Source organism: Megalops cyprinoides, chromosome 17 (genome assembly GCF_013368585.1).
Source record: "Megalops cyprinoides isolate fMegCyp1 chromosome 17, fMegCyp1.pri, whole genome shotgun sequence".
Taxonomy (NCBI): Eukaryota; Metazoa; Chordata; class Actinopteri; order Elopiformes; family Megalopidae; genus Megalops; species Megalops cyprinoides.
This window is the reverse complement of record NC_050599.1, coordinates 7,852,338-7,866,619: the sequence shown is the minus strand read 5'-3', so window position 1 is coordinate 7,866,619 and position 14,282 is coordinate 7,852,338. Positions and strand designations below refer to the sequence as shown.

Below are 14,282 nucleotides of genomic sequence, written 5' to 3'. Positions count from 1 at the left end.
TTTTATTTGATGAGTTTAGCCAGATTTAGATATCTCCATTTATATTCTCACACCTTTTGTCTACAAAATGTTTTTAAAATTGGTAGTGGTATACAGGGTCTGTGGTAAACAGCTGAGACTCAGTTCTGTGTTTCTGACATAGATGAAATCTACGCTCACTGCTACTGAAGCAGAACGAGATACTTACAAAAAGAAGCTTCTGAATGAGAAAAGACAGAGGCAACAGCTAGAAGGTATGTTACACAGAGATTATTTCTTATAACCCAGTACGCTGTGAATTCCCTGGATCTGATCTGTGACCCTTTGTTCTCCAGAGCAAGTCAAAACCGTCATGAAAGCCAAAGATGCTCTTGCTGCAGAGAAAAGCCAGCTCGAGCAACAAAACAAGACCATTCAACGGAAACTGGAAACTGCCAACAACCAGTGCAAGACCAAGGAAAATGCTCTACAGGAGTGAGTGTTTGGCAAGATACTGATGGACATTGTGCACACAGCATTGCAAATGAGGAGGCAGGAATGAAAAGTGCCATACCTTGATATTAGAAAAGTCACTGTGCTTTGTATGACTGATGTTCACAAGGATTAAGGCACAGGAATCAATTGTCATACCATTCATATTAGCATGATTTTATTTGCACAAAGCCAATATCTAAAGTCTGAAAAACCTAGGAAGGATCTGAAAATGATGCCTTGTGCCCTCTGAACTGCAGGAAGCTGGCTGAGCATGAGAGGGAGCAGTGTCAGAAGGACACTGAAATCCAGAATGTGGTTATGGACAGCAAACTGAAGATCAGGGCCCTCGAGGAGGAACATCAAAAAACCGAGGAGTCCTACAAGGCCCAGGTGAGCAATTCCAGCCAATACTAATAACGAACACTCCCTTTTCAAGGAGTAACGTTTTTCAGCGTGATGTGATTCTTTTAATCGGCCCTACATGTAAATTTTCACAAAATGATTAACACATTTAATTGAAGAGGGGTACTCATTTCTTGCAAAAGTTTTAATCACCAAAAGCAATTGTGTTCTGCATATAACATTTACACACATTGTAAACTGCATCCTGTAGTCATAGTAATTAAAGCTATATGAGTGTGCCCCTGTGACTCCTCATGATTTCAGGTTTCAGACCTTATGTTAACTGTCACTTGTCTCTCCCCCTAGATCACACATCTTGAAAATGAAGCGGTGCAGAATAAGGTAAGAAGGACATGATCAACAGTTTTTTCAAAATGACACAGAAAATAGTTCCCTAAATTCATTCCTCTCTCATTGCCTCCAGACAAAAATCTGCGTCTTGGAGAGAGCGGTGGATGCAGAGAAGAGTGAGGCAAGCGATCTCCAGAAGAAGTGAGTTTATTTGTCACAGAAAGCTGATTAAATTGGGGTATTATCAAAAATCTTGGTGCATAATGGCATAAGATTGATGGCTGCACGTCAGATAATTGTCAATAAAAAGGTGACCAGCTGCTGAGATGGGGACAGTGTATTAGGTGAACTGGAGTCCAACGTTGGATTTCACCTTACATCCTGAATAAACTGGCTTATGGTTGTATCAGTACACAGATTGCCTTTGTCTTAATGGGTGCTTTCATTGGTTTGCAGGCTGGACAGTCTCAAAGCGGAAATGGCTGAATTAAAAGAACAGCAGTCCACAAAGATGTCCTCTGACAAAGCTTTATACGAAGCGGTATGTTAATTTTCAATTGTGACATTACATAAAGTTTTTTGGAAATATAAATGCAACAAATGTTGCGTTAGTTAATATCTATCTAAAATGATCTGATAGCTTGTGCCATCTTAGATTTTAATGATTATGATACGTAAACATGTCAAATTCTTGAATATTTGCACACCAAATATCTGCAAAATATTATTTGACATTTGTAGCACTAGACACGTGTTTAACAGGTCATGTAGTGAACAGCCGAAACTCACTTTTGTCTTTGTGGCATAGATGAAGTCCACACTCGCCTCTGCTGAAGCAGACATAGATTGTTACAAGGAGGAATTGCTGAAAGCAAGAAGACAGTGGCAACAGCTGGAAGGTATGTTACTCAGAGACAGTTTCCTACACATAATCACTTGTCAGTTCAGTGGATCTAATCTCTGACCATTTGTGCTCCAGAACAAGTCAAAACCCTGCAGGATGTCCAAGATGCTCTTGCTGCAGAGAAAAGCCAGCTCGAGCAACAAAACAAGACCATTCAACGGAAACTGGAAGCCGCCAACAACCAGTGCAAGACCAAGGAAAATGCTCTACAGGAGTGAGTATTTAGCAAAATACTGATGGACATTGTGCACACAGCATTGCAAATGAGGAGGCAGGAATGAAAAAGTGCCATACCTTGATATTAGCAAATTCACTGTGCCTTGTATGACTGATGTTCGCAAGGATTAAGGCACAGGAAGCGATTGTCATACCATTCATATTAGCATCATTTTATTTGCACATAACCAATATCTAAAGTCTGAAAAACCTAGGAGGGATCTGAAAATGATGCCTTGTGCCCTCTGAACTGCAGGAAGCTGGCTGAGCATGAGAGGGAGCAGTGTCAGAAGGACACTGAAATCCAGAATGTGGTTATGGACAGCAAACTGAAGATCAAGGCCCTCGAGGAGGAACATCAAAAAACCGAGGAGTCCTACAAGGCCCAGGTGAGCAATTCCAGTCAATACTAATAACGAACACTCCCTTTTCAAGGAGTAACATTTTTCAGCGTGATGTGATTCTTTTAATCGGCCCTACATGTAAATTTTCACAAAATGATTAACACGTTTAATTGAAGTGAGGTGCTCATTTCTTGCAAAAGTTTTAATCATCAAAAGCAATTGTGTTCTACATGTAACATTTACACACATTGTAAACTGCATCCTGTAGTCACAGTAATTAAAGCTATATGAGTGTGCCCCTGTGACTCCTCATGATTTCAGGTTTTAGACCTTATGTTAACTGTCGCTTGTCTCTCCCCCTAGATCACACATCTTGAAAATGAAGCGGTGCAGAATAAGGTAAGAAGGACATGATCAACAGTTTTTTCAAAATGACACAGAAAATAGTTCCCTAAATTCATTCCTAAATTCATTCCTCTCTCATTGCCTCCAGACAAAAATCTGCGTCTTGGAGAGAGCAGTGGATGCAGAGAAGAGTGAGGCAAGCGATCTCCAGATGAAGTGAGTTTATTTGTCACAGAAAGCTGATTAAATTGGGTATTAACAAGCATCTGGGTACATAATGGCATAAGATTGATTGTATCAGTACATGGATTGCCTCTGTCTGAATGGGTGCTTTCATTGGTTTGCAGGCTGGACAGTCTCAAAGCGGAAATGGCTGAATTGCAAGAACAGCAGTCCACAAAGATGTCCTCTGACAAAGCTTTGTATGAATCGGTATGTTAATTACTTTATGTTATTTGGAAATATAAATGGAACAAATGTTGCATTAGTTAATATGTATCTAAAACGATCTGATTGCTTGTGCCATCTTAGATTTTAATGATGTTGTGATACGTAAACATGTCAAATTCTTGAATATTCGCACACCAAATATCTGTAAAATATTATTTGACATTTGTAGCACTAGACACGTGTTTAACAGGTAACGTAGTGAACAGCCGAAACTCACTTTTGTCTTTGTGGCATAGATGAAGTCCACACTCGCCTCTGCTGAAGCAGACATAGATTGTTACAAGGAGGAATTGCTGAAAGCAAGAAGACAGTGGCAGCAGCTGGAAGGTATGTTACTCAGAGACAGTTTCCTACACATAATCACTTGTCAATTCAGTGGATCTAATCTCTGACCATTTGTGCTCCAGAACAAGTCAAAACCCTGCAGGATGTCCAAGATGCTCTTGCTGCAGAGAAAAGCCAGCTCGAGCAACAAAACAAGACCATTCAACGGAAACTGGAAACTGCCAACAACCAGTGCAAGACCAAGGAAAATGCTCTACAGGAGTGAGTATTTGGCAAAATACTGATGGACATTGTGCACACAGCATTGCAAATGAGGAGGCAGGAACGAAAAAGTGCCATACCTTGATATTAGCAAAGTCACTGTGCCTTGTATGACTGATGTTCGCAAGGATTAAGGCACAGGAAGCGATTGTCATACCATTCATATTGGCATGATTTTATTTGCACAAAGCCAATATCTAAAGACTGAAAAACCTAGGAAGGATCTGAAAATGATGCCTTGTGCCCTCTGAACTGCAGGAAGCTGGCTGAGCATGAGAGGGAGCAGTGTCAGAAGGACACTGAAATCCAGAATGTGGTTATGGACAGCAAACTGAAGATCAAGGCCCTCGAGGAGGAACATCAAAAAACCGAGGAGTCCTACAAGGCCCAGGTGAGCAATTCCAGCCAATACTAATAACGAACACTCCCTTTTTAAGGAGTAACGTTTTTCAGCGTGATGTGATTCTTTTAATCGGCCCTACATGTAAATTTTCACAAAATGATTAACACGTTTAATTGAAGAGGGGTACTCATTTCTTGCAAAAGTTTTAATCACCAAAAGCAAATGTGTTCTACATGTAACATTTACACACATTGTAAACTGCATCCTGTAGTCATAATAATTAAAGCTATATGAGTATGCCCCTGTGACTCCTCATGATTTCAGGTTTTAGACCTTATGTTAACTGTCACTTGTCTCTCCCCCTAGATCACACATCTTGAAAATGAAGCGGTGCAGAATAAGGTAAGAAGGATATGATCAATAGTTTTTTTCAAAATGACACAGAAAATAGTTCCCTAAATTCATTCCTAAATTCATTCCTCTCTCATTGCCTCCAGACAAAAATCTGCGTCTTGGAGAGAGCAGTGGATGCAGAGAAGAGTGAGGCAAGCGATCTCCAGATGAAGTGAGTTTATTTGTCACAGAAAGCTGATTAAATTGGGTATTAACAAGCATCTGGGTACATAATGGCATAAGATTGATTGTATCAGTACATGGATTGCCTCTGTCTGAATGGGTGCTTTCATTGGTTTGCAGGCTGGACAGTCTCAAAGCGGAAATGGCTGAATTGCAAGAACAGCAGTCCACAAAGATGTCCTCTGACAAAGCTTTGTATGAATCGGTATGTTAATTACTTTATGTTATTTGGAAATATAAATGGAACAAATGTTGCATTAGTTAATATGTATCTAAAACGATCTGATTGCTTGTGCCATCTTAGATTTTAATGATGTTGTGATACGTAAACATGTCAAATTCTTGAATATTCGCACACCAAATATCTGTAAAATATTATTTGACATTTGTAGCACTAGACACGTGTTTAACAGGTAACGTAGTGAACAGCCGAAACTCACTTTTGTCTTTGTGGCATAGATGAAGTCCACACTCGCCTCTGCTGAAGCAGACATAGATTGTTACAAGGAGGAATTGCTGAAAGCAAGAAGACAGTGGCAACAGCTGGAAGGTATGTTACTCAGAGACAGTTTCCTACACATAATCACTTGTCAATTCAGTGGATCTAATCTCTGACCATTTGTGCTCCAGAACAAGTCAAAACCCTGCAGGATGTCCAAGATGCTCTTGCTGCAGAGAAAAGCCAGCTCGAGCAACAAAACAAGACCATTCAACGGAAACTGGAAACTGCCAACAACCAGTGCAAGACCAAGGAAAATGCTCTACAGGAGTGAGTATTTAGCAAAATACTGATGGACATTGTGCACACAGCATTGCAAATGAGGAGGCAGGAATGAAAAAGTGCCATACCTTGATATTAGAAAAGTCACTGTGCCTTGTATGACTGATGTTCACAGGGATTAAGGCACAGGAAGCGATTGTCATACCATTCATATTGGCATGATTTTATTTGCAAAAAGCCAATATCTAAAGACTGAAAAACCTAGGAAGGATCTGAAAATGATGCCCTGTGCCCTCTGAACTGCAGGAAGCTGGCTGAGCATGAGAGGGAGCAGTCTCAGAAGGACACTGAAATCCAGAATGTGGTTATGGACAGCAAACTGAAGATCAAGGCCTTCGAGGAGGAACATCAAAAAACCGAGGAGTCCTACAAGGCCCAGGTGAGCAATTCCAGCTAATACTAATAATGAACACTCCCTTTTCAAGGAGTAACGTTTTTCAGCGTGATGTGATTCTTTTAATCGGCCCTACATGTAAATTTTCACAAAATGATTAACACGTTTAATTGAAGTGGGGTGCTCATTTCTTGCAAAGGTTGTAATCATCAAAAGCAATTGTGTTCTACATGTAACATTTACACACATTGTAAACTGCATCCTGTAGTCATAGTAATTAAAGCTATATGAGTGTGCCCCTGTGACTCCTCATGATTTCAGGTTTCAGACCTTATGTTAACTGTCACTTGTCTCTCCCCCTAGATCACACATCTTGAAAATGAAGCGGTGCAGAATAAGGTAAGAAGGACATGATCAACAGTTTTTTCAAAATGACACAGAAAATAGTTCCCTAAATTCATTCCTAAATTCATTCCTCTCTCATTGCCTCCAGACAAAAATCTGCGTCTTGGAGAGAGCGGTGGATGCAGAGAAGAGTGAGGCAAGCGATCTCCAGAAGAAGTGAGTTTATTTGTCACAGAAAGCTGATTAAATTGGGGTATTATCAAAAATCTGGGTGCATAATGGCATAAGATTGATGGCTGCACGTCAGATAATTGTCAATAAAAAGGTGACCAGCTGCTGAGATGGGGACAGTGTATTAGGTGAACTGGAGTCCAACGTTGGATTTCACCTTACATCCTGAATAAACTGGCTTATGGTTGTATCAGTACATGGATTGCCTCTGTCTGAATGGGTGTTTTCATTGGTTTGCAGGCTGGACAGTCTCAAAGCGGAAATGGCTGAATTGCAAGAACAGCAGTCCACAAAGATGTCCTCTGACAAAGCTTTGTATGAATCGGTATGTTAATTACTTTATGTTATTTGGAAATATAAATGGAACAAATGTTGCATTAGTTAATATGTATCTAAAACGATCTGATTGCTTGTGCCATCTTAGATTTTAATGATGTTGTGATACGTAAACATGTCAAATTCTTGAATATTCGCACACCAAATATCTGCAAAATATTATTTGACATTTGTAGCACTAGACACGTGTTTAACAGGTCATGTAGTGAACAGCCGAAACTCACTTTTGTCTTTGTGGCATAGATGAAGTCCACACTCGCCTCTGCTGAAGCAGACATAGATTGTTACAAGGAGGAATTGCTGAAAGCAAGAAGACAGTGGCAACAGCTGGAAGGTATGTTACTCAGAGACAGTTTCCTACACATAATCACTTGTCAATTCAGTGGATCTAATCTCTGACCATTTGTGCTCCAGAACAAGTCAAAACCCTGCAGGATGTCCAAGATGCTCTTGCTGCAGAGAAAAGCCAGCTCGAGCAACAAAACAAGACCATTCAACGGAAACTGGAAACTGCCAACAACCAGTGCAAGACCAAGGAAAATGCTCTACAGGAGTGAGTATTTAGCAAAATACTGATGGACATTGTGCACACAGCATTGCAAATGAGGAGGCAGGAATGAAAAAGTGCCATACCTTGATATTAGCAAAGTCACTGTGCCTTGTATGACTGATGTTCACAAGGATTAAGGCACAGGAAGCGATTGTCATACCATTCATATTAGCATGATTTTATTTGCACAAAGCCAATATCTAAAGTCTGAAAAACCTAGGAAGGATCTGAAAATGATGCCTTGTGCCCTCTGAACTGCAGGAAGCTGGCTCAGCATGAGAGGGAGCAGTGTCAGAAGGACACTGAAATCCAGAATGTGGTTATGGACAGCAAACTGAAGATCAAGGCCCTCGAGGAAGAACATCAAAAAACTGAGGAGTCCTACAAGGCCCAGGTGAGCAATTCCAGCCAATACTAATAACGAACACCCTTTTCAAGGAGTAACATTTTTCAGCGTGATGTGGTTCTTTTAATCGGCCCTACATGTAAATTTTCACAAAATGATTAACACGTTTAATTGAAGTGGGGTGCTCATTTCTTGCAAAGGTTGTCATCAAAAGCAATTGTGTTCTACATGTAACATTTACACACATTGTAAACTGCATCCTGTAGTCACAGTAATTAAAGCTATATGAGTGTGCCCCTGTGACTCCTCATGATTTCAGGTTTCAGACCTTATGTTAACTGTCACTTGTCTCTCCCCCTAGATCACACATCTTGAAAATGAAGCGGTGCAGAATAAGGTAAGAAGGACATGATCAACAGTTTTTTCAAAATGACACAGAAAATAGTTCCCTAAATTCATTCCTAAATTCATTCCTCTGTCATGGCTTCCAGACAAAAATCTGCGTCTTGGAGAGAGCGGTGGATGCAGAGAAGAGCGAAGCAAGTGATCTCCAGAAGAAGTGAGTTTATTTGTCACAGAAAGCTGATTAAATGGGGTATTATCAAAAATCTTGGTGCATAATGGCATAAGATTGATGGCTACACGTCAGATAATTGTCAATAAACAGGTGACCAGCTGCTGAGATGGGGACAGTGTATTAGGTGAACTGGAGTCCAACGTTTTCACCTTACATCCTGAATAAACTGGCTTATGGTTGTATCAGTACACAGATTGCCTTTGTCTTAATGGGTGCTTTCATTGGTTTGCAGGCTGGACAGTCTCAAAGCGGAAATGGCTGAATTAAAAGAACAGCAGTCCACAAAGATGTCCTCTGACAAAGCTTTGTACGAATCGGTATGTTAATTTTTAATTGTAACATTACATAAAGTGTTTTGGAAATATAAATGGAACAAATGTTGCATTAGTTAATATGTATCTAAAACGATCTGATTGCTTGTGCCGTCTTAGATTTTAATGATGTGATACATAAACATGTCAAATTTTTTGAATATTCGCACACCAAATATCTGCAAAATATTATTTGACATTTGTAGCACTAGACACGTGTTTAACAGGTCATGTAGTGAACAGCTGAAACTCACTTTTGTCTTTGTGGCATAGATGAAGTCCACACTCACCTCTGCTGAAGCAGACATAGATTGTTACAAGGAGGAATTGCTGAAAGCAAGAAGACAGTGGCAACAGCTGGAAGGTATGTTACTCAGAGACAGTTTCCTACACATAATCACTTGTCAATTCAGTGGATCGAATCTCTGACCATTTGTGCTCCAGAACAAGTCAAGACCCTGCAGGATGTCCAAGATGTTCTTAACGAGGAGAATTACCATCTGGAATGTCAAATTAGGGACATTCAGAGTGACCTGGAAGTTATGAGTGACCTGTGCAACACCAAGGATGATTGTCTGCAACGGTAAGTGTCCAGCAAGATACTAACCGGCTTTGTGCAGACATCATTGCAAATGAGGAGATAAGAACGGAAAACAAGTCCCACACCTTGATATTAGCAGATGCTAAAATGTGCCTTGTACAACTGATGTTCACAAGGATTAAGACACAGGAAGCGAGTGTCATACTTTTCATATTGGCATCATTTTAGTTGCACCTAACCAAGGTCTAAAGCCTGCAACAGTTAGGAAGGGTCTGAAAATTACGTGCTGTGGAATGCTGAAGCCCTTTTGCACTCTTAACTGCAGGACACTGGCTCGGCACGAGAAGGAGCAGTATGAAAAAGACACTGAAATGCAGAGTGTCATTGCGATCAACAACCTTAAGATCAAGGCACTTGAGGAGGAACATCAGAAAGCCGAAGAGTCCTACAAGGCTCGGGTGAGTAATTCCAGCCAGTACTAATAATGTACACTCCTTTTCTGTTTCTCTGTTGGCAACAGCATGTAGGCCATAAACAATGGAGATTAAGTGATTTATTTTCTGATGCAGGTGAAGACCATTGCAGCTCGTAAAGAGGAAGAAGAGGCTCAGATCACCAGGAAACTTGTGGCTGAGGAGAAGAGGAGTCAGCAGCTGGAAGGTACACTGCAGACAGTATTTCTTATTAATTTCTTGTTAATTATTCTTTTTCAATTGCTTGTATGAGAATTGCATCCGTTTTGTGCTCCAGATAAAGTTAAGAAGCTGCAATGCGATCGAGATGCTCTGAGCCAAGAGAAAAGCCAGCTAGAACATCAGATAACAACCATTCAACACCGACTTGATGATGTGAACAAGCTGTGCATGGACAAAGAGAAGGCTCTACAGAAGTAAGTATCAAGGGAGAAACATGAGAGGGTAGGATGGGTTTTCTGTACAGATGGCATTGTTCGGACACAGGAGCAGGAATCGAGTTTAGCGTCCTGATATTGTCATAATGTGTAGAAGCAATTTGAAGACATAAGCTTTCTTGATCAGACATAATCAACTCGAGACAACCCAGGCCACATTCCCTACACTTAACCCTCATGTTACTTTCTTAAATGGTTTACATTGTTTAATGGAGTAAAGGAAAGCATTGTGGTTTTATAACTTATATTCACAAGGTTTGAAGACACAGGAAACAAGTATCATACCTTGACATTAGCATCATTTTAGTTGTACACTTTAGTTGCACTGTGCCTTGTATAACTGATGTTCACAAGAATTAAGGCACAGGAAGCAAGCGTCATACCTTTTATATTAGCATGATTTTATTTGCACGTAACCAAGGTGTAAAGCCTGCCAAAAGCAGGAAGGATCTGAAAATGATAAGTTGTGCTGTGGAAGGCTGAAGCTCTTGTGCCCTCTGTATTGCAGGAAGCTGGCTCAGCATGAGCTGGAGCAGTGCAAAAAGGACTCTGATGTGCAGAATGTGATTATGATCTGCGACCTGAGGGTCAAGGCACTTGAGGAGGAACTTCAGAAAACCGAGGAGTCCTACAAGGCCCAGGTGAGCAATACCACTCAATCTTAGTACTGTACACTACCTTTGACTTGAAGAGTAACATTTTCCAGTGTGATACGATTATTTAACCAACTCGACATGTTTGTTTTCATAAAATGACTGAAATGTTTAATTTGGGAGGTGTTCTGATTTGTTGCACACTTTTAAATCATCATGAGCAATAGATTCTTTTTATTGATTTTTATCAGCAGGGCATATCGTACCTCTTGTGATCCACATTCATCATTTACATGCAGTGAAACCTGCATAGTGTGGCTACAGTAGACCATATGAGTGTGTCCCTGTGACTCCTTAACACGATTTCAGTTGTTCTAAGTCTCACCCTTCTCTCTCCCCAGATCGTAAATCACGAGAACGACACTCTGCAGAATAAGGTAAGAAGGACACCATGAGTAGTTTTGTGAATTATTTTCTGTGTCAAAGAGAGAATATTCATTCTTCTTTCATTCCCTCCAGATGAAAATCTGTGCACTGCAAAGATGTGTGGATGCAGAGAAGAAGGAGGCAGCCGACCTTGAGAAGAAGTGAGTTCCTTTGTCACCTAAAGCTGAGTAAATGAGCTATTAACAAGCATGTGGATGGGTAATGGCAATGGATCGGATATTGAATGTCAGTGTATTCAGTGGATTTGTCTCTAAACCTCGATTATATCCTGTCTACTGAATTAAACAACTGTTATTTCTAGCAGGGCAAGAACTGTCATTGTTTGAATGTTTTAATATTTTTGCAGGCTGGACAGGGTCAGGGCAGAGATGGCTGGACTCAAGAGACCACTCTCTGAAAACGTCAGTTGCTTTTTTTATTCTCAAACCAAATATCAATGGAAAGCAATAAAAATAATATAGATTTTTAGCTATAGACATGAGTATACCGGCTATGAACAGCTGAGATTCAGTGACGTGTTTTCTGATGCAGGTGAAGACCATTGCAGCTCTTGAAGAAGAGCGAGCCAGGATCACCAAGCAATTCCTGGCTGAGGAGAAAAGGAGTCAGCAGCTGGAAGGTACACTGCAGACAATATTTCTTGTCATGCAGCTATTATTCTCAATTGCTTGTATGTGAATTGCGTCCATTTGTGCTCCAGATAAAATTAAGAAGCTGCAATGTGGTCAAGACGCTCTGAGCCAAGAGAAATGCCAGCTGAAACATCAGATAACAACCATCCAACACCAACTGGATGATGTTAAAAAGCAGTGCAGTGAGAAAGAGAAGGCTCTGCAGGAGTAAGTTTCAGGCAGCAGGATAGAGGCAGATGGATGGGTTTTGTGTACAGATGGAATTGTTAGGAAGAGGAATCAGGTTTAGCATAGCGATATTTATGTAATGTTAAAAGCAATTTTATTACTATACACAAAGGGCTCTAAATACAAACACCTGAAGAGGACCTAAGCATAATTGATCAAACATAATCAACTCGAGATAACCTAGACAAAATTCCATAGACTAAACCCTTATTGTAATTTCTTAAACAGTTGACACAAATGGACAATGATGGAACAAAGATATTCATATATAATTGTTGGTTTAAGGATTAAGAAGTACAGGAATAGGCTGCTGACAATAATGGCTTTTGCAGTGGAAGGGCTAAGTCCCTGTCTCTTCGTTACAGGACGGTGGCTCAGTTGGACAAGGAGCGCAGTGACAGAGAGGCGAAAGAGAAGGAGGTGCTTAAAACTGACATACAGAAGATCACTGCACGCAGTTCCTCATGTGTGCTGCATTTAACATGCACACACAATACAACATGCAAACTATTGTTACCTTAACTAGAGCGTTTGGGTGTGCCACTTTAATTCTGTCAGTGACTGAATTGCCATGATTGTCAAATGAATTGTCATTTTCTAACCATCACTTTTCTTTCCCCAGACTGTGTATCAGGAGAAGCAGGCACAGAGCAATTTGGTAAGACAGACACAATCACAATGGAGTGCAGCTAGTTCTGTTAATCTGTCTCTTTGTCCAAGGCGTGGTATTATATCCTCTCTCTTTGCCTCCAGCTTAAAGCCAGTGCTCTTGAAGAGGCCCTGACAGCAGAGAAAACGGAGGTGGTCGATCTCAAGCAAAAGTGAGTTCAGTACAGACTTAAAGCCCTCAAATGGGTTTTCGATGTACACAAAAGTGATAGAGACGGACTGGGTCAAATGTCAAAAAATCGTCCGATCAAAAGGCTCGGTGTACTGAGATTCACAATTGGATTACATCCTCCCTGTTGAGCCAAAAGAATGATGTTACCTGAAAAGGAAATATTGCCATTGTCTGAATGTGTGTATTTCTGTATCTTGTCTCCAGACTGGAAACAGTCAATGCTCAGCTGGAGGTTCTCCAGAGACCACTCCCTGAGCCCACTCCCAGTTGCACCAAACAAGATGTCACCCCTTTTGCAATTCGTAAGCTTTTCCTTATTACGAGTTTAATACAACCTGCCATAGGCACACGGTAACTAAAATATACCCTTGTCTTCAAGATGGGGTTGTCACTTCGGTGGATCGTTTAAGTAATTTTACCAGGAGATTTGTACGGCTCCTACCCAATCACCACTATTCATCACTCTGTTCTCTGTTTTGTTCAGTAATTTTAATTATAACATCAGGGTGGTACAGATCAAAGTTATTAAAAATGACAGCCAGGTAGCCAGCTTTCTAAAAGCAGCATAAAAATTTTATAGCCATTTGGAGGTGATGGCTAAATTCATTCATAAACGTGCAATAGTCATATTCTGACATTGATAAACGTCCATTTACTATGACTTGAAAAGATGGAAGTGTCTGTAGTTGGCTACATTAAGGTGGCTTCATTACTACAGCGTCGTCATTTCAGAAAAAAAGGGGCCGACAAAACTATATCAGTGCAATAATACTTTAATTCATATTCATAGGTCCGCCTCCTGCCTCAGCAAAACGCAGGAACAGGAGCGTGCGACTCATTCAGCACCACCTCCCTGCAGTGAATCCCTGCGTCTCCAGCGGTAGCGACAGCAGTGCCTCACCCGCCCTCATCTCGGACCACGAGTCTTCGCCTCAACCTCACAGCAGTAAGAAGCCACTAGTCTGCCCAGACATACTAATGTTTTGGTCACACTAATGCGCTGGTCAAATGAGGTTTCGATTTAATCAAAACTGCACTGTCCCAGCTTTTGTTTCCTGTGATTTTTTTTTACCGCCTTGGACGCAGGCGATAACGCTTGGGTGGAGCCTCGGTAGTGTCATCGTGGGTTTTAACCAAGTGTATTATCTTTCAGACTACGAGAGAGTCACTCTTGTCGGCGCATCAGAGAGGCACAGTCCAATGGGATCTGCATCTGTGCTAGAAGGTGGAACCTCCTCGTCAGCCAGCGAGAGGGACCCCACGGAAGAGCTGAGTCTGAGCTACACCAGCCTGGACAAACATCCGCTTATTGCTCCAGGAAGATCGCCCATCACCGCAAAGCGGAAATCTCGTTTTGTCTTTAAATTTTTCAAAAAATAAATCATACTTAGAAGGAAGGATTTTAATGG

General features: G+C 40.9%; 1 protein-coding gene and 1 long non-coding RNA gene across 2 annotated transcripts; both read left to right on the top strand.

The window, feature by feature from the left end:
- Positions 1-164: 164 nt before the first annotated feature.
- LOC118791889 lies at positions 165-790 on the top strand. The gene is made up of 3 exons (XR_005005580.1): positions 165-233; positions 315-453; positions 711-790. It is a non-coding gene; the product is annotated as an uncharacterized LOC118791889 (long non-coding RNA).
- A 30-nt stretch (positions 791-820) lies between these two features.
- LOC118792391 (early endosome antigen 1-like) lies at positions 821-12,824 on the top strand. The gene is made up of 41 exons (XM_036550229.1): positions 821-843; positions 1,162-1,197; positions 1,280-1,347; positions 1,603-1,687; positions 1,955-2,045; positions 2,126-2,264; positions 2,523-2,655; positions 2,974-3,009; positions 3,104-3,171; positions 3,303-3,387; positions 3,642-3,732; positions 3,813-3,951; positions 4,210-4,342; positions 4,661-4,696; positions 4,792-4,859; positions 4,991-5,075; positions 5,330-5,420; positions 5,501-5,639; positions 5,898-6,030; positions 6,349-6,384; positions 6,479-6,546; positions 6,802-6,886; positions 7,141-7,231; positions 7,312-7,450; positions 7,709-7,841; positions 8,155-8,190; positions 8,285-8,352; positions 8,603-8,687; positions 8,955-9,045; positions 9,126-9,264; positions 9,548-9,680; positions 9,792-9,882; positions 9,973-10,111; positions 10,641-10,773; positions 11,127-11,162; positions 11,245-11,312; positions 11,519-11,573; positions 11,704-11,791; positions 12,398-12,452; positions 12,655-12,690; positions 12,786-12,824. The coding sequence occupies exons 4-41, from the start codon at positions 1,625-1,627 to the stop codon at positions 12,814-12,816; spliced, it is 3,366 nt and encodes a 1,121-aa protein (XP_036406122.1). The 5' UTR covers positions 821-843; positions 1,162-1,197; positions 1,280-1,347; positions 1,603-1,624; the 3' UTR covers positions 12,817-12,824.
- Positions 12,825-14,282: the final 1,458 nt, after the last annotated feature.

Coding starts and splice junctions, on each gene's coding strand:
- LOC118792391 (XM_036550229.1), top strand. CDS start 1,625: ATGGCTGAATTAAAAGAACAGCAGTCCACAAAGATGTCCTCTGACAAA. Junction 4,697..4,791: donor ATGAAGCGGTGCAGAATAAG/GTAAGAAGGATA, acceptor CATTGCCTCCAG/ACAAAAATCTGCGTCTTGGA. Junction 9,046..9,125: donor ACAGTGGCAACAGCTGGAAG/GTATGTTACTCA, acceptor TTTGTGCTCCAG/AACAAGTCAAGACCCTGCAG.